The 24,799-nt window shown below is 44.0% G+C and overlaps 1 protein-coding gene across 13 annotated transcripts in view; it reads right to left on the bottom strand.

The window, feature by feature from the left end:
* Nucleotides 1–24,799, bottom strand: part of RALGAPA2 (Ral GTPase activating protein catalytic subunit alpha 2) — a 421,554-nt gene that overhangs the window by 374,650 nt on the left and 22,105 nt on the right. For 11 of the 13 annotated variants that reach the window (XM_023549982.2, XM_023549976.2, XM_023549977.2 and 8 more), the window contains exon 2: nt 5,646–5,756. The exons of 1 other annotated variant lie outside the window; for it this stretch is intronic. In XM_023549982.2, the coding sequence (XP_023405750.1) occupies nt 5,646–5,756 (111 nt within the window). Of the gene's footprint in view, nt 1–1,402; nt 1,409–5,645; nt 5,757–24,799 lie in introns of those variants that run through there. One more of the 13 variants, XM_064275727.1, reaches the window with a different exon arrangement.

Below are 24,799 nucleotides of genomic sequence, written 5' to 3'. Positions count from 1 at the left end.
CCACATCTAGCACAGCTGCCTCTTTCTAGCTATTTAGACACAGTTTCCATGTTTTCCAAGTCGTTGCCAACCCCCGGCAGGTAATTCATTAAATTCTCAAGAAGTTACTTGTGAGTTCACATTATGGTAGAATGCATAACAAAAAGATAAAAGGCACAGAGCAGGTGAAAACTGTAAAAAAGTAGTATATCTCTTTAGGCAACTGTGCATGTGCTGTCCTTCTGACAATCACAATAATAACAGAAACTACAACTACTACAGAGGCTACCATTATTGTGTACGCCCCATGTGCCAGGCACTGTGCCAAGAGCATAGCACACATCATCTAACTCAAGTGTTGGGAAACTTTTTCTGTAAGGACCAGAGAGTACAAATTTTAGACTTTGCAGATCTCTTGCAACCATTCAACTCTGCTGTTGCAGTACAAAGAAGCCATAAACAACACGTAAGTGAGTGGGTGTGGCTGTGCCCAATAAAACCTCATTTACAAAAACAGGCAGTGAGCCACAACTCCATGAAGCAATATCATTCATTTATTCAGCAAATACTATATACAGCGTTACTCTAAGCCCTGGGAATGCAGAAGTGAACAAAACAATGATCTCTTTGAGGAAGCTCACATTCTGGCAGGTAGAGGCATTAAATAAAGGAGAAAAACAAGAGGGAAACCAGAAGGCAGATGGAAAATGCCAGAAAAGGGTGGTATGTAACTCTGAGTAGGGAAGTCAGGGAAGGGCTCTCTGATAAGGTGACCTTTGAGCAAAGGCTTAGGAGAGGAAAGGAAGCAAGCCATATGGAAATACCGGGAAGAATGTTCTGCGGGAGGACTAGACAGCACAAAGTCCCTACGGCTGAGCATACTTGGCATGGTCAATAAACGGCAAGACAGTCCTTGTGGCTGGAGCAAAGTAAGTGAAGAGTTATGGCAGCTGAGGTTAGAAGGCGGGTGGGCCTGAGCCCAGTGTAATGACTGCAGGAACGAGAAGCCCTTTAAGGGTTTGGAGCAGGGGAGAGTCACCTGACTCACATTTTCAAAGCACCATGCCAGCTGCTCTTCTGAAAAGAAACCCAGGGGTGGGAGAGGACAGGGAAGAAGTTTAAGTGTGGAAACTGGGAGACTACTTTGCTGAGGCTGCTGCAATAATCCAGGTGAGGGTGATGGGCCTTCCGTGGTACCAGTGTAGGCAATGAGAAGAGGCTGGATTCTGGGTACCCTGAAGACAGGACCAATAACTCCAAGGCTTTTGGCCTCAATAACAGGAAGGCTGAAGTTATCACAAGACAATTTCATTATTCCTAGTAAACATTCTCCTCTATTCCCTTTTGTATTTTTTTTCAGGTACACTTTCTTTCCTGTACTTCAACTGAATTGTGCTAAAAACAAGAAACTTCAAAATCTCACCCCATTTTTAAGGGTTCTTTATTATGACTCTTTATGGGAGATTGCAAAAGTGGCCACAATTTTTCCCCTCCCATCAAGAGATGTCCATTTCTCCACACTTCGAACGTGAGATGTCATGTCACTTGGTTTGGCCACTGGGACATTCACAAATGTGAGGCAAGCAGAACTTTGGAAATACTGTACGCTGGCTGAGCGTGGAACCCTGAGGCCACTGCGTGAAGAGGTTGGAACTAGCCCACTGGAGAAGGATAGGCCACATGGAGGAGATCCAAGGTGCCCTGGTCAACAGCTCGCCAACTGCAAGACATGTGAACCAAGCCCTCCACCCCACATTTTGCTGGAAAAAAAAAAAAAACAACGTAGATAGCGTGCTTATGAAAATACCTCAAGGGGGAAACGAACAGGTTTATTTGTGTTGCCGCATTACTTACATCCAAATACAGTACATATTAACCACAGGGGAAAAACTGAGCGACCCATGGAGAAAAAAGTTTGTTGGAGTAGCATTTCACGGGCACATGCCTGTATATGACTTGATGATCTACTACAGCCTAGAACATTCTAGCCAAACTTTTAAGACTCCAAGTCATCTGCCATATTACAGAGACTACCACACTGACTTGCCTTAAATTCCTTCCACTCTATGCTTGACACCTGCCTCCTGTTTTGCAGAAGCAATCAAGGTATTTGACATGAAGTCCCTCAGTTTTTCCTCTCCACCTCAAAACGTCTCTGTATCTACACTCATCTTCTTACCTGTTTCTCCTGAAAACTATCACCCTATCGCTCCTTTTCACACTCTCTTCTTTTTACCTGACCCTGTGTCAACTCGCTTCCTCCGGCAAGTTACACCAGCAGTTATCTCCCTCCTCACTGACTCTCTCCTAGCCTACAACGGGCAAATGCATCCTTTAAAAATCTTCCCGTGAACATGCTACTCCTTGAGATACAATCCTTCATCTACACCATCAAATTTTCTACAAGTGTGTTCTCATGTGCAGCCTTCACTGTCTCATCCATCACCCAGTTACTCCATTTCTCTCTGTCTGGCTCCTAGCCTAGAGCTTTTCTTTCAGTGGTCACTGATGACCTCCTTAATGTGCTACCATTTCTTCGTCCTGCTGCTCCTCAGCTTTTTGCAACATCAGACACTGCTGATCCTTCGTTCCCCGCACTTCTTCTTCCCCGGGCTCCTGTAACAATAGACTTTTCCTGGCAGTCCTCTAACTTGTCTTTCCTCTTTCCCTCTCTACCCTAGCTCTGTCACTTTTTCTCTATAAATATGTATGCTTTTCTCCTTGGCAACAGCATGATTTCACCTCTCTTCTCCCAAGCCCAATACCTATACCTAGTTGACCCATGGGCACCTCAAGTTCGGACTGCCCAAAGATGCACTCTTCCTCTTACCTCCCAAACCTGGCTCCCCTCCAGGGTACCCACTGCTCTCATGAACCTCACAAATCAGACTCAACATCCCGAAAACATCTTTGACTTCTTTTCATATCCTCTTTCCTTATATCCCTGGTGGCAGGGTGGTTAAGAGCTACAGCTGCTAACCACAAGGCTGACAGTTCAAATCCACCAGCCACTCCTTGGAAACCCTCTAGGGCAGTTCTACTCTGTCCTGTAGTGTCGCTAGGAGTCAGAATTGACTCAATGGCAACAGGTTTGGTTTTTTGGGTTTTCTTTATATTCAAGTCTCGTGGATGGGGCATCATAACTGAGAAATGCAAGTGTTCTCGTCCCTTAACTGCCACCTCCCTGGATCAGGCATCTCCTAACTGGTTGTTCTCACATGGATGAGGGTACCAGCCTCCTAACTGGTCTTCCTGCCTCCAATTCACTCACCGCTTCACAATTTACAAGACACAACAGTCTCAGTAACAAATGCTTTCAAGGGCCTTAACCACCTAAAGAGCAAAGCCCAAACTCTGTAGCCTGGAATTCAAGGCTCTTTGCAAGTCTAGCCAAATCTGATTTCCTGTGAATCTGTTTTATACACTTAAGTTGCAAGAAAAAGAAATGTTTTTCCCCACACATTCCTCAAATCAGCCTCCTGCCTTTGCTGAATGTTCTACCCTCCACCTGCAGGGCTGTCCTCCTTCACCTGAAATCTACCTTAGGCCCACCCCCAAGCCCACCTCTTCCCCAAAGCCTCACTCATACAAGGGAAATCATCTGTCCATCTTCCCGACAATCACAGCTTTCTATATGTATCTATCTCATAATACATCTGACTTTTCACCTGGTTTATAGTGGGGTCCATAAAACTAGCCCCTGAGAGGAACCGGCACTAGGAGACGCTTTGGGATGCTAAAGCGCATGTGGTCTACGGCACAGATACAGGCACTCTCGTCTGTGGGTAAAACAAACTGCTGCCAATACAGACAATGTTTCAACGTCTGTCTAACTTCAGTATTTTTTTTTTTATGGGAGCAGTATGAAATAGGAGAGTGGTTCTCCAACCTTGGAGTGCATCGGTATCACACGGAGGACTTGTTAACACACAGACTGCTGAGTTCTCCAGCCGGTTTCTGTTCGGCAGGCCCCCAGGAGGTAACCATGCGGCTGGTCTCCGGCCGGTTTCCGTTCGGTAGGCCCCCAGGAGGTAACCACGCGGCTGGTCTAGGAAGCACTTTGAGAGCCACTGGTTCAGAAGGAGGAGCACTGAACTAAACACCAGGAAACCTGGCTGCCGTTCGGGCTGTGCAAGTGAATGATCTGTGTGACCTCAGGCCAGTAACATAACCTCTCTGGATGCAGATTTCTCCACTCCAAAATGAGGAGTGTGGACAACCTGGTCTCCTGAGACCCTTCCAACCTTAAAAATCTATGATTTCCAGTCACTGAGAAGTCAGTTTTTTGAAATTATGGCATTTCCGCCCAATGTGGTGCTATATGACTGTTTAAAAATGAGGCGGAAATGGTTTATGTGCTAACATGGAAGGACTTCCAAAACAGATTACATGAAAATACAAGAAGATGATGATGATGGCGGCTAACATTTAGTGAGCATGTACTGTGTGGCAAACTCTGTGCTGAAATCCTACGGATCCATGGTAACTCTTAAGGCCGACATGAGGAAGCTGAGTCAGAGGGAGGTTAAGTGCATGCCCAAGGAGAAACAACCAAACCTAACACAAAGCACCTAAATATAAAGCAAATACAACGTGACCTTGTTGGTGTGATTTTATTTTTTTTTCTTTTATTTTATACATGTATAGATGGTGTTTTAGTCACCTCGTACTGCTTTAAGAGAAATGCCCAAGTGGATGGCTTTGACGACGAGAAGTTTATTCTCTCACAGTAAAGTAGGCTGAAAGTCCAAATTCAGGGTGTCAGCTCCAGGGGAAGGCTTTTTCTCTCTGTCGGCCTTCTCGTCAGTCTTCTCCTGGTTGAGGAACTTCTCAGGCACAGGGATTTTGGGTCTAAAGGACACGCTTTGCTCCTGGTGCTGCTTTCTTGGTGGTATGAGGTCCCCAACTCTCTGCTTACTCCCCTTTCATCTCTTAAGAGACAAAAGGTGGTGCAGGCCACACCCCAGGCAAACTCCTTTTACACTGGATCAGAGATCTGACCTGGGTAAGGGGGGTCTTACAATCCCATTCTAATCCTCTTTAACATAAAATTAGAATCGTGTAATGGAGGACAACCACAGAATATTGGGGACTGTGGCCTCACCAAGTTGACACAGATTTTTGGGGGGATACAATTCAATCCATGACAATGGGTGTAACCATAAACATATATAAACACATTAATAATGTACATGGAAGCAGATACAGGAAACATTAACAGTGGTTGCTTCTGCAAAGCAGGACTGAGAGCCTAGGCAAAACAGACACTTCAGTTTTCATTTGAAATCCTTTAGTGGCATCTGAGCTTTTTTTTTTATTATTTTTTACAATGTACACATATTATTTGTCTTTCTCCTTTTTAAATAAATTATTCCTTTGGAACTCATGCCTTCTTCAGATTTCTTCTTCTTCAATTTGCCCTCTAGCCATTTGTTGTTCAATTAACAGCAGTACATAAGAGAAAGTTCCAGGGAAACAAGGATGCCAACCAGCCCACTGTGATCGCACAACGTTGCTATGGCTTGGCAAGCAAGAAGTGCAAAAAATGGCTACCTGGGTTTGAAAAACTAATAATTTGTGGCTCATGGCACATACAACTTCTAAAACTTTCTGAATGTTTTAATCTGATAAAAAAATTAAAAAAAAAACTTTGTAGAAAAGCTTACCTTTTAATTTCAAACTATTTTCCAGTGTCATAAAATTTTCATAGAAGATGAAATATATTTGAGAATAGTTGGTCTCAAAAAACTGCTTAAGATCACTTCCATCCACATTATCTGAAAAGAAAAAGTTTCCATTTATGACAATGCACAATTATCAGAATTCACAAACAACCTTTTCAAAACGAAGGAAAGCAAAAGTTAGCTTTAGAACCAAAAAAAAAAAAAAATAACCAAACCCGTTGCCATCGAGTCAATTCCAACTCATAGCAACACGGTAGGACAGGGTAGAACTACCCCATAGGTTTTCCAAGGAGTGGCTGGTGAATTCAAACTGCCAACCTTTTGGTTAACAGCCAAGCATTAACCACTGTGCCCCCAGGGCTCACTACCCCCTCATAGGACAAAAAAAAAAAACGGAGCCCTGAGGGCACCCAGCTGCTAACCAAAAGGTTGGCAGTTCAAACCCAACCAGAGGCTCCTCAGGAGAAGGACCTGGCGATCTGCTCTTATGAAGATTACAGCCTAGAAAACCCTATGGATGGTTCTACTCTGTCACATGGGGTCACTATGAGTCTAAATCAACTCAACAGCACCTAACAACAGGGAACTTACAGGGTCACTATGGGTGGGAATCGGCTTGACGGCACTGGGTTTTTAACAACAGGAACACTCCAACACCTATGAGAGTTCTGAACTCTGAGGTAATTCAGGGAACACTCCAACACCTATGAGAGTTCTGAACTCTGAGGCAATTCAGTCTGTGAACATGCCCCAGGGCACTCCTCCACCCTGTCTTTCTTTTTGCCTTTTAAATAAATTATTCCTTTGGAACTCATGCCTCCTTCAAATTTCTTCTTCAATTTGCCCTCTAGCCATTTGTTGTTCAATTAACATCCCTAAGAGAAAGCCCCAGGGAAACAAGGATGCCAGCCAGCCCACTGTGATTGCACAACTTCGCTAAAGGACCTGCGCAGGAGACTGGGAGACTGAATGCCGCAAGATTCCGATCCAAGTAGATGAGAGTGGACAACCGCACATTAAGTAAATACCAGTTAGAAGGTAAGGGGGAGGGAGAGTCTAGAGAGGAGCCAGATGACTTCACGGTAGGTGGAGAAGGGGAACTCCCGGGGACGCAGCTTTTGACACAGGTCGTGAAGAAGGACGAGTCTGTAGATCTGAAACACAGCTTTGCTACGTGGAGGGCCTAGATGGACCAATCTCTCCTAGCTCCTACCTCTCGATGGGAAGAAAGAAGCCAGCTCAAGGGAACTACCAAGAGCTGGCACGGCATCCACCCACCCATCCATCCATCTCCATCCAGGCCCCTGCATGTGCTCTGCCTTCTCTCCAGCTTCCAGTGGCCTGTCCTTGCTCCTGTTTGGACACGGTGGCAGCCCGCCATGCGTTCCTAGGGCTGCACTGAGCACTGTTGCTCCCTGCTGTAGCATAGTTTTGTTAAAGCCAGGGACTGTGAGTAGACAGGCAAGTCATGCAGGGAATTCAGGCCAGTGACAAGTCCTGCTAGGCCGAGCAGCAGGCACAGCCACTTCTTCCACATGCACACTTATCCCAGGCCAAACCTCACAACAACTGTCAAAGCAGTCATCACTGTCAACACACCTTTGTTCATTTTCCTCAGCAGACAAGGCTGCGCCATTTACGGGGTCCTGACCAAGGTTTTAGTGCTCTGGAAGAAAACACTAGTATCCTTAGGAAAATTTAAGTTTCCTTAAAACTCTACGAGGATTATTCAAAAAAAAAAAATACGTTGTTATTCAATCTGTAACAGAGTGGTGTAAATTACTTTTGGAGTCCTAATACTATGAATACATGTGAATACCCATTAAAACCAAAAAACACCCATTGCTGTGGAGTCAATTCCGACTCATAGCGACCCTATAGGACAGGGCAGAACTGCCCTATAGAGTTTGCAGGGAGCACCTGGTGGATTCAAACTGCCGACCTTTTGATTAGCAGCTGTAGCACTTAGCAACTAGCCACCAGGGTTTCCAAGTTCACAGTAATGTTGGTAAGTCTAAACAGTTGTTTACCTTTGGTAACTATACAAGGGCCTTTCATGCAAAAATCTTCTTTGGTCTTTGAAATAATACACATAAAGGTGTTTAAAAAAATCATATGAGCTACCAATCTCACATTCTATTTACTGCATCAAATAAAACTGAGCACCGCCAAAACCAAACCCAACACCGTCAAGTCAATTCTGACTCACAGCAGCCCTACAGGACAAAACAGCACTGCCCCTTAGGTTCTCCAAGGTTGTAAATCTTTACGGAAGCAGGCTGCCGCATCCTTCTCCCACGGAGCAGCTGTCGGGTTCAAACCCCAGACCTTCCAGCTAGCAGCCAAGTGCCCTAACCACTGCACCACCAGGGCTTCTAAGCTGAGCACAGAGCAGAGGAAACTCCTAGTAACTAACTCATTTACCTGTGTGGAAGCAAGTAATGACGAAACTAGTATCATCAACCCACGCGAATATTACTCTTATTAGCCACACAGTTTTGCCCAGGAATCCTGGGGTGCCTTCTACAGAATTTACTAGTTCTGAGGAAGGGTTTTGTTCACTTCAATCCAAACTGTTAGCCCATCCGCCGCTGGCACTGTTCCCTCTGCCTGAAGCACAGTTCACCAAGCAGATTCCCACTCACCCCTCAGTGATCAGCGGAGACACCTCACCCGGCCCCAAGACTAGGTTAGTGCCTCCGTTGTGTGTTCCCCATCACCCTCTTGTCCCCTATCCTAGAACATGTCAAACGTGACTTAATCCTCCATTTGACAATCTGTCTTCTCTGTTAATACACCCTTGCCCTCACAGAACCCACAGTCTACAAATTCATCATTATGTCCCATGCATCTAGCACAATATTTAGTTCAAATATTATTTTCTTGAATGAACTGAATAAAAGAAACAGCCTACAACATACAAACAAACAAACAAAAACCTATGGCTGTTGAGTCAATTCCGACTCATAGCGACCCTATAGGACAGAGTAGAACTGCCCCACGGCGTTTCTAAAGAGCACTTGGTAGATACAAACTGCTGACCTTTTTCACTACACCCCCAAAGTTTCCACAACATACAATGACGTGATAATGACTACCCATTAGATTATATACCTACAGGGGCTTTCCAAGAGAGATAGTCCATCTCTGCTGATAACTCCCAATTTCTACCTGAATCCCTGCCATCTCCCCTGAGCTCTCTACTCTTACAGCCTACAGCCAACTGGACAGTTCCACAGGGGTGTCTTAAAGGTCTCGCAAATTAAGCATGTCAAAAAGGGAATTATTGTTTTCCCCTCAAGTTCTGTTCTTCCCTCAGACTTTTCTACCCTAATAAATGGCACCACCATCCACTTCTGCTCAAGCCAAAGCCCAGGGTCATCCTGGTTTCTTTTTGCACCTTCACTGCCCATTTCCAATGCATCCCTCTGTCCCGTCAATTCCACCTCCAACATGGGTCGCAACCCTGTACCACTTCTCACACTTCAAAGCCCAGGCCAGCCTGGTCTACATCACTATCTATCTTCATCTGCTGCCTGGGCTCCCTGCCTCCACTTTTCCTCTCTGCAGTCCATTCCCCACAACGCAGTCAACCTGAAGGTTTAATCATGTAAGTCAGATCTTTCCTTGACTGAAAACCTTCCAAGTGGCGTCCAGCTATACATAAAGTCCAACTGTTTTGCCATGCCTCCTGCGATCTTTAAGGTTGTGTGTCAACTTGGCTGGGCCACGATTCTCAGTGGTTTGGCAGTTATGATATAGTTTGGCACTCGTATAATGGTATAATCACCTCCATGATGAGATTTGATATAATGTGATCACCTCCATGATGGGACCCACTGGGATTAGCCAATCAGCTGAAAGGGAGTTTCCTTGGTGGGTGGTCGGCATCAATATAAGTAGACTTTTTGGCAGGGCTTGGGGCTCGTCCTCACTCTGGATACTGCAGCTAGCTCCTGTTCATCTGACCTCCGGTTCTTGGGACTTGAGCTAGCAGCTTACCTGCCGTCCTTGTCTGCCAATCTTGGGATTCACTGATCTTCACAGTCTGTGAGCCAGCGCCCTGCTCTCTGACTCACCAATCGTGGATTCACCAGCCTCTGCTGCTACTTGAATCAGGAGAAGCCTCCAGCCTGACCCACATTCCAGCCTTTATAAACCACGTGAGCTGTTTCCCTAATATAAATCTCTCTATATACATATTTATACACTTTACTGGTTTTTCTTCTCTGGAGAACCCAGCCTAAGATCATGTGCAAGGCCCCAGCTGATTCCCCCGTTCAACACCACCTTTATTTCATACCACTCTCCCGCTTCATGCCCTACACTCTGTGGCTTCCTTCCATTCCCCAAACTTGCCACCTGCATTCTCCACTCGGGGCCCTTTGGATATGCTTTCCCCACCCCCAGATCTTCATACAGCTGATCCTTTCTCATCCAAATTACACGCTATCTCCTCAAAGAAATCTAAAAGTGCCCCCATGTATCACTCTTCACATTTCATCATATTACTCTGCCTTTTTCCATCATAAGCTCTGCGAATGATGGACGAGTGACTGCCCACCAGTGAACTGACTTCAGACACAGAGTGCCACGGCAAGCAAACAACTGTCCTCACAGCAAGGATGTGTATGTGCTGACACAGCAAGATGGCACAGAAAGGTTTAGTGGGGGGTCAACAGCTCCCCCATCTTCCCCAGGGGCTCCCCAGTCCCTCAGAGACAATCAAATATCAACAACCTGAACAAAGACAGTCCCCATCTAGTCTGCTGTGAAGCCAAAAGGCCAGGTAACAGCTACCTTCTTCCTCAGCCATCCAACAGCACCTTTCTTGTGAATAAGACATGGATGATGCTGAGCTTAAAGTACTCGGGTAACAAGACGATGAGACACACTCAAGGTAACCTGACACACAATGAAACCAAGCACATGATATCTATAACATCCTCAGTTTGTTCACATGTGTAGAAGACTCCTCGTGGTCTGGGAGTCCTCTTCACATGATTTCCCCCTGCAGCACTCAAGAATAGCAGAAATCATCTCATTTATTCACTTACTTCTTTATTAGCTGGCACCCCCACTAGTACGCAAGCTTTATGATAGCAGAAATCTCACCTGGTTTTTTCACTGCTGCATCCCTAGCCCCAGTCTAGCACATAAAAGGTGTTCAACACACTTGTTAAATGAAATCAAGAAAGAAATATCAATATTTTATGTCTCTAACTCAAAATCCAGGATGATTCTTGGTTTGTCTTATTAAAAAGAAAGACTCATCAGAAAAAACTTATGAAGTAAATAGGTTGTGGGGAAGGCAACCAACCACAAGACATTGAAATTTAGCATTCTGCAAAAAGGAACACAGGAAAGTATGAAAAAAAACATGATCTTCAGCAAGGCTAACCTGAAGAACCATCAAGATATAACAGGAAGGTTTTGCTCAGGAAAACAGACTGACCACAAACTTCCTTTAGACAGGCATTCTTCCCCCACTCAGACATGTATTGACCCCTACCCCTGCCAACAAGCATTGTGCTAAAAAATTCAAAGAGAATAAAACATAGGATCCTCAAGGGTACACAGCTAACTGAATAAGTAGCAGAAAGGGCACTATGACCAAAGCTTACACAGGGCATCAAAGCAGGAGTGGGCAACACCATGGGAAGCTTGGAAATATTAATAATGCCATGTATTTATGTCATGCTTTACACTTTAAAAGACAGTTCCGTGAGTTTATTTGACACTCACCACAACCTGTTAGGTAGATGAAACGGATGTGATCAAGATAAAGAAACCTCAGGTTCAAAAGCTTATGTGACCTGCCCAAGGTAACACAGCCCTTTGGGGATGAGAACTCCCGTCCAGGTCTTCCAACTCCAAACCTGAACCACACAAAGGCCTAGAGACCAAAGGGAACAAAGCAAAAACAGAAATCAGGTCAGGAGTATAAAAAATAAATCATTACCTCGAGGAAACAGCAGGAGAGCCAGAAAAAAAAGTACAGACAGAAAAGAAGACAAAGTAAGAACTAAGAGGAAAGTGTGGGGCACTGAAGATGGGAACTTCCATGTTCCCTAAGAAAGAGCTCAGGGTAATCTCCCCACTGCCTCCTAGGCGCCGATAAGGAAGAGAGAGGGAGGACAAGTCCCAGATTACAGAGCTGAGGCTGGAAATTGCCTTTGAGGTTATGATTTTTAGGGTCTTTGACTCAAATGCTAGTACATCACCTCCCTACAATCACAAAACACAGGGAAGCCATTCAAATTTAACCATAGGGAGGCAATTGGCAGAGCTAGCTAGGGGTTGTTCCTGAGTTTTTAGGAATCTTTAATTTCTCCTTCTTTTTCACCACCACCAACAGCCAGCAAACTGTTTCTATTATTTTTCTATCTCCAAGATAATCTATATTCCACACCAAAACCCACTGTCTTCCACCCCTCTGTTCAGCTAACCCTCATGCATGGTGACAATTATGTTTCCACATCTAGCTGAAAGGCAACAGCAATGGTTGAGAGCAAAACCTTCAAGTTCAGAAGCTACAGGATCTTGGACAAGTTCTCTAAAAGCTCTGTGCAATGAGGCTAACAATGGTTTCTACATCGCATGGCTGCTGGGATGATAAAATTAGCACATGTAAAGTGTTTATAAAAGTGTCTGTCAACGTTACACGTGCTAGTTGTCGTATAATTGCTTAGCTCTTGGCAAAGGCCATCCTACCAGATGGGAATAGCCCAGCTTCACCTATCTGTGGATCCAAAAAATTCAGTGACTCATGAAACTCATATACTTAATGAGACTGTCCCTTATTAAATAGCACTTAATCCTGATACAGCAATAAGCACTACCAGTAAACACACCTCGCAAAACCACTGGGACTGTTCCTCCTTTTCCTTCCACATATAATCCTTTTCAATGGCAATTCTAAAAAAAAAATTGGAAGGATCACAACACAGCCTCACAATACCTGCTTTCAGCAGATCCCTGGAAAGCACCAAAGGAAGGGGGAAAGATTCCTTATCCTTATCCCATTCAGGAGTTGCAGTAGGATGCAGCCCCTTCCAGGTAGGGAACAACCCCCATCCCCCCCCAGAGCAAAGAGGCATCCCTGCCTAGTGTAGAGATGGGTGTCGTTTCCAATTTTGCTCAGATTCCCTGGATAACAGCACTGAAGGCTAAAAGATCGTGGGCTGGCAATAGTGAAGAACGAAGAATTCAAGGCGAACCTGACACTTAATAAAATGGTCACTTAGAAACCCTACGTGGGAACAAAGAAACTGAAGTGCAAAGAAACTACTGAGACACAAGGCAGAAACCCTTGACAAGGAAGAACAGCATCAGTAAAGCACCACTGCTTTCAGGCTTATAGGATTAAGATTGATTTCACTTTTTAACAACAGCCAAGGTCTCTCCCCTCTTTCCTCCTCTTGTGGTCCTTTGTGAAAAAGCCACAATGTATTTCTTCCCTCCACCTACACTGACTCGGGGCTAAGCTCCTGACCTGCTTTGGCCAACAGGTTGTTTAAAACAGGACAGGGCAGTGATTGGGAAACCCCCAGAAGCTGCTGATTCAATGGAAATGAGGAAGCACCTGGAGCACACCTAGACACAGCCTGCCGTCTGGAGCTGCCCCCACCAGCCTGCACACCCAGGAGGGAGAAATGTAGATGCTTGTTGTTAAGGCTTATGCAAGCCACTGGGTTTTGGGATGGTCTGTCACACAACATTATTGTAGAAATGTTGGTGGAGAAGAAACTCATCACAAAGCAGCTTCACTAGTCCTAAGGGCTGGCAAGCTTATGAAGAGGTTCCCCAAAACAGAACACACTGTCATCTCTGTTAAAGGAAAAAAACGCAGAAGGAACAGATCCAAATCACAGAGGCTACCCATTGATACAAACTTTCTAACCAGAGTGAAGGCAGGGGCTCCTTTTCCTGCTACCAAGCCAGTATGCTTTGGTGCCTCCTGTGTGCGCAATATCATGCTAACCACAGGTACAGGACCAGTGGCTCATCTAGGTGAGGAGGAAGAACCTGCCCAATGAAGCAAGAAGCACTTTAGCTTCAAGACTCAGTGGGTAATGAAACCCTAAGACAGTCCGCATGTGCTGATTGTGCTCCCTCATCATTGTTGCTACTAAAGAAAAATTCAAATTTGATAAAGCCCTCTGTATGTAGACCTAAAAATACATCCTTTGCTGATTATATACAAATACAGAATCTTCCTGTGGATGGACAAAACTTATCCATGCCAGATGAAAGGCTCCAGCCCCACATGCTCTCACACTCTGAAGCCTGAGATCAGGTCAAAGATGATGTGGTCTCAGAAGCCCTGTCGAAGAGGATGGAAAGGGAGGTGGGCCTTGAGGGCGGTACACTGAGTCCCTCTTAGCTAAATCCTACACACCCCCCCAATTCAGCTTGCACGCATGGACACCTTCCCTGACCGACACCCAGCTGCAGGTGCCCCTCCTGCCCCACCAGAGTGCGGCCAGATATGTGGAGTCTCCACGTACCCAGGGCACAGCCCTGAAGAAATGCCCAGTGAGTATTAGCACCAACCAGTGAAATCTGCGTATGTGGAGAGGCCACGAATGAGAAGAAACCATTCCTTGAAGGTCACAGCAAGGGATAAAATGATTTTTTAAAAATCAGGGCAACAAGAGACAGAAAGGGCCGCATGAACTAGAGACCTACATCATCCTGAGACCAGAAGAACTCGTTGGTGCCCGGCCACAATCGATGACTGCCCTGACAGGGAGCACAACAGAGAACCCCTGAGGGAGCAGGAGATCAGTGGGATGCAGACCCCAAATTCTCATAAAAAGACCAGACTTAATGGTCTGACTGAGACTAGAGAAATCCTGGCGGCCATGGTCCCCAGACCTTCTGTCGGCACAGGACAGGAACCATCCCCGAAGACAACTCATCAGACATGAAAGGAACTGGACAGTGGGTGGGAGAGAGATGCTGATGAAGAGTGAGCTAATTATATCAGGTGGACACCTGAGATTGCGTTGGCATCTCCTGTCTGGAGGGCGGATGGGAGGAGAGAGAGAGAGGGAAGCTGGCAAAATTGTCACGAAAGGAGAGACTGGAAGGGCTGACTCATTAGGGGGAGAGCAAGTGGGAGTATGGAGTAAGATGTATGTAAACTTATATGTGACAGACTGACTTGATTTGTAAACGTTCACTTGAAGCTCAATAAAAGTTAATTAAAAAAAAAAAAATCAGGGCAAAACGTCTTACAGCAATGGACAAAAAAGATTCCTCCGGATTGGGAAAGTAGTCAGGGCTGCTCCAGACAAGGAACAAATAAAACAGGGTAATGGGCAATAAAGAGTCACTCTATTAATTTCTACTAAAGAGCAATGTTTTCAGAATAATTTTGGCACAAATATATGGTCCCTGTTTGCCCATGTCTCAAACTACCAATTTCTTTAAACTAATATTTATACTTCATTTATTACATAAGTCTCTATGTTACATAAGAAAAAAAAATCTAAAATCAGAAACATACTATTTAGCAGCATAACTTAAATTTACCAATATACGTTTTAAGTGAATTTACATTAATTTTGTTATATTATCCTTTTTTTTAATAAGCTATTAGTACAAAACAGCAATAAATCAGCACCATATCAAATTTTTTGACACACACAGGTTATTTGCATGCCAATACAAGTCCAAAACTTAAGGCACAACCATCGTATGAGTAAATATTACCAAAATTGAACACTTTTAAAAGTAAAATATGTCCTCTGACCCATAATTCCTTTGTCTCTCAATTAAAATGAGCAAAACTGGCAGTGATCACAAAGAGACCCAGATTACAATGATTATAAGCAATTTCAAAAATAAGAAAAAATGAATATAAATGTCTCTCTTATTGGGGAGCTCACCCCTCCCACCGATTAAGCCACCAGCTCAGGACAGAGTTCTCCCAAATCTGCCCCTTGGTCTCTGGCTTCTGCGTTCCCTCCCACAAGCCCAAATGGCTGCAGCAGTTGGAAGTGTTTGACATGGAATTACTCCTGAAGTTAAGCAGCTACAAAGCCACTCCCAGCCCCTCCCTTAGTCCGCCCCACCCTCGCAGAGTGACGTGAGGTCCTCCCCTCGCTCCTGCAAGACACCCACACTCTCTTTCTCACCTCCCTACCACAAGCTGCCTAAGAGGCCAGGCTCAAGGAGAAGCCTATAAGCAGAAGCGACCATGGACCCCTCCTCCCAGGCGCACATCAGGAGATGTCCCATCAGGCCTTGCGCCCATTTCCATCCATCTCCTGAGAAACCCAAGCCTCTCACATGAACCTCATCTCCGACTGTCACCCCCATAAAGTTCTGGGCATCACTTAATCAGACCCCAGCTCTCATCCCTCTCACCACTACATCCTCTAAAGCTCACTCCATGCCCTCTACTTCACATCTGTGAAGGTTCCCTCTCCCTTCCCTGTAGCCTGTCAGGTAAGGCTTCTATTCTCCTCCTATACCCACCCACCACTTGGCCTACAAATGAGGTAGGTATCTTCCCTGCTCTGCACTGCAATTTCCAGACCATTCTCCTTCGTTCCTCACACACATACTGCGGTGCCATGAATTATTTAATATGGCCCTTCTAGCCATGGTCTTTGTGACTCATACACAATGACTGAGTGGGACTATGCAAATAAGGTATATGGAACCTGTGATGGTTGGGGTTGTGTGTCCACCTGGCTAGGCCATGCTTCCCAGTATGTTATGGCTGTCCTCCATTTTATGTGTTAGAAACCCTAACCTCTACATGTTAATGAGGGAAAATTGGTGTGGGGCATATCTTGAGTCACAGCCTTGCAGGAAGGTGTGACTCAAGTCCTACCCTTATTCAAGTTATGAACTTTCCAGTGGTGTGGACTGCATCCAAATTATATACGTGGGTGCCCTGCCAGGGCTCTCTCTCTGCATCTGGATCCCATGTCTGCTTCATGATCATCTAGCCTCTAGTTCCTGGGACTTGAGCCACCAGCCTGCCATCTGACTTGCTGATTCTGGAGTTTGCCACCCTCTGCAGCCCCATGGGCCAGTGGCCTACTGTCCGACCTGATTCACCAGCTTCCTCAGCCTTGTGAGCCAGCAGCCTGTGGTGTGACCTGCCAGTTTGGGTTTGTCAAGCCCTGCCGCCACGTGGGTCAAGAGAAGCCTAAGCTTGACCCACGGATTTAGGACTCGCCAGCCTCCACAACCTCATGAGCCATTTCCTTGATACGGTTTGTGAGTTCTGTGAGATGTTACAGTGAATTACGGAACTGAAAGACAGGAGGGAGAGTACTGAAGGGAAGAGGAGTAGTTGATATTAGAGGCGATAGAGTGGTACAGCAGCTTGGAAAAGTTGGACCTTTGGGGCATCTTTAACCTCCACGCAATAGAAACTACCTTTGTGCTGAAGGAAAAGAAATTATTCATTTACACACAAAAACACTTCTTTGCTGCACACACCAATGCTCTATACCACCGATTACTCCCACCAACCGGCCTAGCTGCATGCAGTGTTTCACCCTCCCAGGACACTCCTGAAAATTCCAGGGACCGGCTCACTGTCTTTCGTTCCACTACTAGCACTGTCTTTCATTCTTTGTGATCTCAGCATTCCCATGGATGATCTCTGACTTCCTCATCTCTGATGAGTCTGTCCTCCACCCCTCTGCCATACACTGCCCTGGCCATATCCTGTTGGTGGTGGTGGTACCCTCGAGTGACCCCATGCACAAGGGAATCAGACCACTGTGATCCATAGGCTTTTCACTGGCTCATTTTCAGAGGTAGAGCACCAGGCCTTTCTTCCTAGACTGTCTTAGTCTGGGAGCTTCAGGGAAACCTGTTCAGCATCGCCGTAACACACAAGCCTCCGCTGACCGAGCAAGGGATCCTAGACACAGCCGTTACTTATAACCTCCCTGCATCCAAAGTCCCAATTTCAGGCATGCCACTATCCTGACACCTACCATTTCTTTATGTTTCCTGCTCACTCCTCTGGAATCCTAATTCCAGCAACTCCTCGGTCCTACTGAATTCTTGAATCCAGTGATCTCAACGTCTTTTCACTACCTATGATGTCCCCCCAGTCCTCGCTTCCTTTCTTTCCCAACTCAGTTTCCATAGTTCATCTTCTTAAACAGTCTTTTCATTGCCCCTCAGCACTGTAGTCCCATTCTCCTTCCACCATATTCAATCAGTAAAGCCTGAGTCCCAGCTTCACCCTTGATTCAATTAAAAGTACTCATTTTGGCACAGGTCATGTGCAGGGCTTTGAAACAGTTCATACTGGTTCAGTCACAGCCAATGGAGCAAAACTGGAACAGATTCAAATTTTCACAATTTGGGTGCCCCACAACAGTAACTGGAATGGGAAAAATTATGAGTTGAAGCCTTAGAAAGGGAGACTGGAAGAGCCATAGTGAGCCCCTTCAGGAGCCTAATGTGTGAGACTGAATTATTGGCAGGACCATGGAGAGTGATACACATTCAAATGGCATGGCTGGCCACCACCTTTGAGTGGGGCCCACTGTTTCCAACTCTGCTCAAAATCCAGCGGGGCCAGAGATTTGGTTGCTGTACAACGTGTATGCTCCCCTTGTTTTCTAAGAGGAAGATTAAGTTTCTAGCAGGGCTTCAACTCATATTTTTTTTCATTCCAGTTCACCCAATTTTTAATAATTCAGATCGGTTCTGGTTTTGCCTCCTTGGCCGTGACTGAACCAGGAAGAACCAGCTCAAAGCCCTGGTCGTGTGCCAGATACAAAAGATTTTTTTAAATTTTTGTATGAAATATTCGATACATGTGAAAGAATAGGTTTTATATACATGTAACTTACAATGTATAATAATATAACACCCACCCAACTAAAGCAGCTGCTCCAATCAGACTTTGGCCCCACTACTCTATTGAGCTCCACACCACTTACTCCAATGATCAATCTTCAGTCCTCTTCAGGGCCAACAGGCAATACACACGTACCCCAGTGCCCATGTGCTACCACCCTGGCATAACAAAGGAAAGTGAGACTAGAACACTGGCATAAAATACTTTTGGAAGTGTGTTCGTACCTAAATTACATATTCCTATTTACAGGAAATTAAATGAAACTCATCTTTTAGCTTCGCTGATAGTTTTATTTCTGAAATACCAGTTATACTGTCTTAAATATTTCTAATTTTTTCCCTAAAAACATACATATATTTAAAAATGTATCATAATTGATCATTTATTTCCATGGTACTCTGCATGGCATTTTTAATGAAAAAATTGAGAGCAGCCTGGCACAGATTCTGCTGGTTGCCCTCGGACAGCACCCCTAGCCTAACCATTACCTCCCTCACATGCCTCTACTCTTCCTGACAGAGGCCTTATTTTGTTCAGAGATTAGGGAAGCTGGCCATTTCCCAACCCCAGAGGGTGGGACCCGATGCTGCCAAGTCAATTATAGGCTCCATGTCCCTTGCCAATGATTTGTTTAGGCTCGACATGTGACCCAATGCTAGCCAATAACAAATGGGAGGGAGACTAATAGAGATGTCTGAGAAAAGATTCACTGTTCTGAAAGGGACACCTAGAAGAAGTGATCCTTATTTTTCCTGTCTCTGGATATTATTCTACCTGGGTGCAAAACTTTCAATGGCTATGGGCACTCTACCACCCTGAAGGGAGCTGACCTGAAAACAACCCACCACACTGAGGATGGCAGAGCAGAGGTGGAAAGAACCCAGACCGTGACTGATATCACTGAACTGTGGAATTAACTAACACTGGGCCATCCTGTCTCACGACCTTTTTTTTTTTTTTTAATTGTGTTTTAGGTCAAAGGGAAACCCTGGTGGTGTAGTGGTTAAGTGCTACGGCTGCTAACCAAAGGGTCGGCAGTTCGAATCCGCCAGGCGCTCCTTGGAAACTCTGTGGGGCAGTTCTACTTTGTCCTATAGGGTCGCTATGAGTCAGAATCGACTCGACAGCAGTGGGTTTGGTTTTTTTTTTTTTTTTTAGGTCAAAGTTTAGAGCTCAAGTTAATTTCTCACACAAAAATTTTTATACATATTGTTATGTGACACTAGTTGTAATCCTCACAATTTGACAGCACACTCCTCCTTTCCATCCTGGGTTTCTTGTGTCTATTCAGCCAGTTCCTGTCCCTTCCTGCCTTCTCATCCTGCCTCCACACAGGAGTTGCCCATTTGGTCTCGTGTATCTGCTTAAACTACGAAGCACACTCTTCGTGAGTATTATTTTATGTTTTATAGTCCAGTTTAATCTTTGTCAGGAATGGTTTTAGTTCTCGGTTAACAGAGCGTCTGGGGGCCATGGCTTCGTGGTTTCCTCCAGTCTCAGTCAGACCATTAATCAGAGCTTCTTTTAATAGGAGAAAAAAATTCTTAAGATTTAGGTTTATATTTGAGTTTTGTTACCTGCAATCAAATACATCTTTGTAGATACACAGCTGAGATAAAATCTGACAGCAGAACAGGAAACAAATACTAGTGTCAATTAAAAAGTTCATAAAAAGTATATTTATCCAACTTCATTTCCTAAGACTTATTTTCATTTCTTTATATCTATGACATTAACCAGATATAGAAAAGAAAATTCTAAAAAATTAGAAAGATATTAACACTTCTGTTATACAGGATTCACAGTCCATGTGTAAAAGTAGTTCTATATAAAGATTTACTTCAAATATCTAGTATTAAAAAGTAGGGCTTCTTCCCTCACATTTATATATTTTTTATTGTAGTAAAAATATATGTAACAAAATATTTGCCAACCCAACATTTTTACATGTACAATTTAGAAACATTGGTTATGGTTAGTTTCCAAATGATTCCGCCACCATTAACAGAAACTCAGGGCCCCCTAAGCGAGATGGCCCCACTCTCCCTCCCTCCCAAACCTGGTAACCACTACTGAACTTTTATTTCTACACATCTGCCGATTTTATATAAGTAGGACACAAAATGTGGTACATACATACAATGGAGTATTTACTCAGCCATAAAGAGAAATGAAGCCCTGATACATGCACCATGGATAAATCTTAAAAACATTATGCCGACTGAAGTCAATCATAAAAGGGCTGCTTTTACTTAAAACATTTTTGACAGACATTTCTCAAAAGCAGGGTTCTAAAACTTTGTTTTTAAGAGCTATCAAGTACCAATATAATAAAACACATTATATATACCAATCAAATATGATGTTCAAATGTGTTTTATATTTTAATGTATTTATGCCTTTTATAGGAATCACGTTTCATTGGACTTTTTTAAGGCAACGCACAACTGCTTCTGAATTGGGAATAGCCTACATTAAAGTCAAAACCACTTATTAGGGAAAGTGTTAAAGACAGAAATCAAATGGGAAAGTGCTGTTGTAGTCCTAATTCATTTCTCATAGCAGGAGCTACATGGTAACCTCTACTCTTTGTTCTCAACAACTAAAGGAGTGATGGGGGACGGGAGAGTCTTGTCTTACTTATGTCAAATAATTAACGTGAATACTTACAACAGCTTAGAAAAGAGCTTTGTATATATTATCTCAATTAAACTTCCAAGGACTCTAGGAGGACACTCTCCTTATCACCAGTGGGAGGATGGGCTAAGAAACACTGCCAGGACTCGAATTTCGGCAGTCAGCCTCCCCATACTGTTCACCTAATTAAGTCTAATACTGACAGAAAATGATAGAGGAAAGCATACCTGAAAATACTTTTTTAAACAAAAAGAACACAGGGGAGTAAGGGCACCAGTCTCAGAACTGGATGGCTACTATAGTCAAAGGAGGACCCAGAAGTTGGTTTATTTAAATAGGACACGAGAGCCAGCTTGCAAGTGGAATGACCTTCTTCCTAGACAGGCTAAAAGGGTGGACTTTCTGCTAAATTAACTCAGCAGAGACCAAAATGGCCTTCCCAAGGTGCTGCCTTAACCTCCAGAAAATCATCCGACTCTCCGCTGCCTGCCCAGCAGCAGCCTCAGACACTGCCACGTCTGCTGTGTCACCTACGGAACAGGAGAAAATATTTGGGGACTACCAATCTGATAAGGTTTAATACCCAGAACATACAAAGAACTCCTACGACTCCACAACAAAATGACAGATAATCCAACTAAAAAAACGGGCAAAGGACTTAAACAGACATTTCTCCAGAGAAGATGTACGAATGGCCAACAAGCACATGAAAAGATGGTCAATGTCACTAGCCATTATGGCAACACAAATCAAAATCACAATGAAATAGCACTTCACACCCACAAAGGTGGCTATTTGAAAAATTGAAAATAACGATTGACCAAGATGTGGAAATACTGGAACTCTCATCCATTACTGGTGGGAATGTAAAATAGGGCAGCCGTTGTGAAAAAAGAGTGTGGCAGTTCCTCAAAAAGTTAAACATACAACTGCCATATATGACTCAGCAATTCCACTCCTAGGTACAAACCCAAAAGACTTTAAAGCAAGGACTCAGACAGATACTTGTACACCAGTGTTCACTGCAGCATTATTCACAACAGCTAAAAGGTAGAAACAACCCAAGTGTCCATCGATGGATGGGTAAACAAAATGAGATATATTCATACGATGGAATATTATTCAGACATAAAGAGAAATGAAGTTCTGATACATGCTGTGAACTCTGAAAATATTATGCTGAGTGAAATAAGTCAGACAGAAAAGAACAAATATTGTATGATCCTCCGTAAATGAAATATCTAGAAGAGGAAAATGCATAGGGACAAAAGTTTGTTAGTGGTTACCAGGACGTGGGAGTAAGGCGAAACGGAGAGCTACTGCTGAAGGAGGACGAGTTTCTGTTTGGGGTGATGTGAAACTTTTAGAGATGGATAGAGGTGACGGTTGTGCAACACTGTGAATGTAATCTATATCACTGAATTGTACACTTAAGAATGGGTAAAATGGCAGGGTTTTCGTTGTTGTTGTTATATATATTTTACCACAATTTAAAAAAAAATCAATGCATATAGTCTACCTAGGCAGACTCGAAGAGTAGTAAATTCCATTTATTAAAAGGGCATTCCCTAACTTCCCTCAAATTAGATAAAATAATTCTCAAATATTACTCCCACAGTATTAAGCAGAATTTATAGAATGTCATTAAAGGTTTTCTCAATAAGCTAGGATCACTACTACAAAAGTGTATACACTTTGTGTATATATGGGCAAGGGCAGAGATATGTATGCAGTGTTATTTAGGGTTAGAATGTGCTAGAAAGCCCTTCCAGAACTCCTTTCACAGAAAAACACAAGCCAGAATGAAATTCCGCCTATTAGAACAGGGGATGTTATCCTTGCAGACCAATCAGAGTAGCCCATCTTCCTTACCCAGTGATTGGTAGAGAATGGGCACATGACATAAAGTGGTTCTCAGGCACTGGCATGAGCCCTAGAGGAGGAGACATGCTCTTCTCAAGGGCTACTAACTGCCGAGATATGTCAGCCTAGCATCGCCAGGGACCATCTCTCCAGCACCGGGCAGAGCCAGCCTGAGAACTCAGCAGAGGAACAGAAAACAAGCAAACAAATAAGCAAAAACCAAATCCAAGACTAGAGAGGAGTGTTGGGGGGGAGGCGGAAAAAGGGAAAACGGATGTGAGAGTGGGTGAGTACTCTTAATATCACTTAAATACTCAGATATCACTTAAATCTCTGTAGACAGCCATACCTAAAGTTGAATGTTCCCATAAGCTTTTTTTTTTTTTTTTTTTAATTTATTGTGCTTTAAGAGAAAGTTTACAAATCAAGTCAGTCTTTAATACAAAATACTCCTAGTTGCTCTCCCTCTAATGGGACAACACACTCCTTTCCCCTCTCTATTTTCATGTCCCTTTGGCCAGCTTCTGACCCCCTGTGCCCTCTCATCTCCCCTCCAGACAGGATCTCCCATGTAGTCTCATGTATCTCCTTGATCCAAGAAGCTCACTCCTCAACAGTATTGTTTTCTGTCCCATAATCCAGACCAATCCCTGTCTGAATAGTCAGCTTTGGGAATGGTTCCTGCCTTGGGCTAACAGAAGGTCTGGGGACCATGACCTCCAGGGTCCTTCTAGTCTCAGTCAGACCATTAAGTCTGGTCTTTTTACGAGAATTTGAGGTCTGCATTCCACTGCTCTCCTGCTCTCTCAAGGGTTCTCTGTAGTGTTGCCTGTCAGGGCAGTCATCGGTTGTAGCCAGACACCATCTAGATCTTCTGGTCTCAGGCTGATGGAGTCTCTGGTTTATGTGCCTTTCTGTCTCTTGGGCTCATAATTACCTCCTATCTTTGGTGTTCTTCATTCTCCTTCGCTTCAGGTGGGTTGAGGCCAATTGATGCATCTTAGATGGCCATGTGCTAGTGTTTAAGACCTCAGACGCCACTCCCACAATCCGATGCAGAATGTTTTCTTCATAAATTTTATTATGCCAATTGACCTAGATGTACCCTGAAACCATGGTCCCCAAACCCCAGCCCCTACTATGCTGGCCTTCAAAGCATTCAGTTTATTCAGGAAGCTTCTTTGCTTTTGGTTTAGTCCAGTTCTGCTGACCTCTCCTGTATGGTGTGTTGCATTCCCCTTCACCTAAAATAGTTCTTGTCTACTAATTAGTGAATACCCCCTCCCTCCATCCCTCCCCACTCTCATAACCATCAAAGAATATTTTCTTCTCTATTTAAATTCTTCCTCAAATTCTTATAATAGTGGTCTCATACAATATGTCCTTTTGCAACTAATTTCACTCAGCATAATGCCTTCCAAATTCCTCCATGTTATGAAATGTTTCACGGATTCATCATTGTTCTTTATTGATGCGTAGTATTCCATTGTGTGAATATACCATAACTTATTTATCCATTCATCTGTCAATGGGCACCTTGGTTGCTTCCATCTTTTTGCTCTTGTAAACAGTGCAGCAGTGAACATGGGTGTGCATATGTATCTGTTCGTGTAAAGGAGTGGGATTACCGGACTATCTTTTTAAGGAAGTGCCAAATCAATTTCCAAAGTGGCTGTACCATTTGACATTCCCACCAGTAGCGTGTAAGCGTTCCAGTCTCTCCACAACCTCTTCAACATTTATTATTTTGTGTTTTTTGGATTAATGTCAGCCTTGCTGGAATGAG

Source organism: Loxodonta africana, chromosome 24 (genome assembly GCF_030014295.1).
Source record: "Loxodonta africana isolate mLoxAfr1 chromosome 24, mLoxAfr1.hap2, whole genome shotgun sequence".
NCBI classification, from domain to species: domain Eukaryota; kingdom Metazoa; phylum Chordata; class Mammalia; order Proboscidea; family Elephantidae; genus Loxodonta; species Loxodonta africana.
Note: the sequence above shows the minus strand (reverse complement) of the source record. Positions and strands in the feature narration are given on the sequence as shown.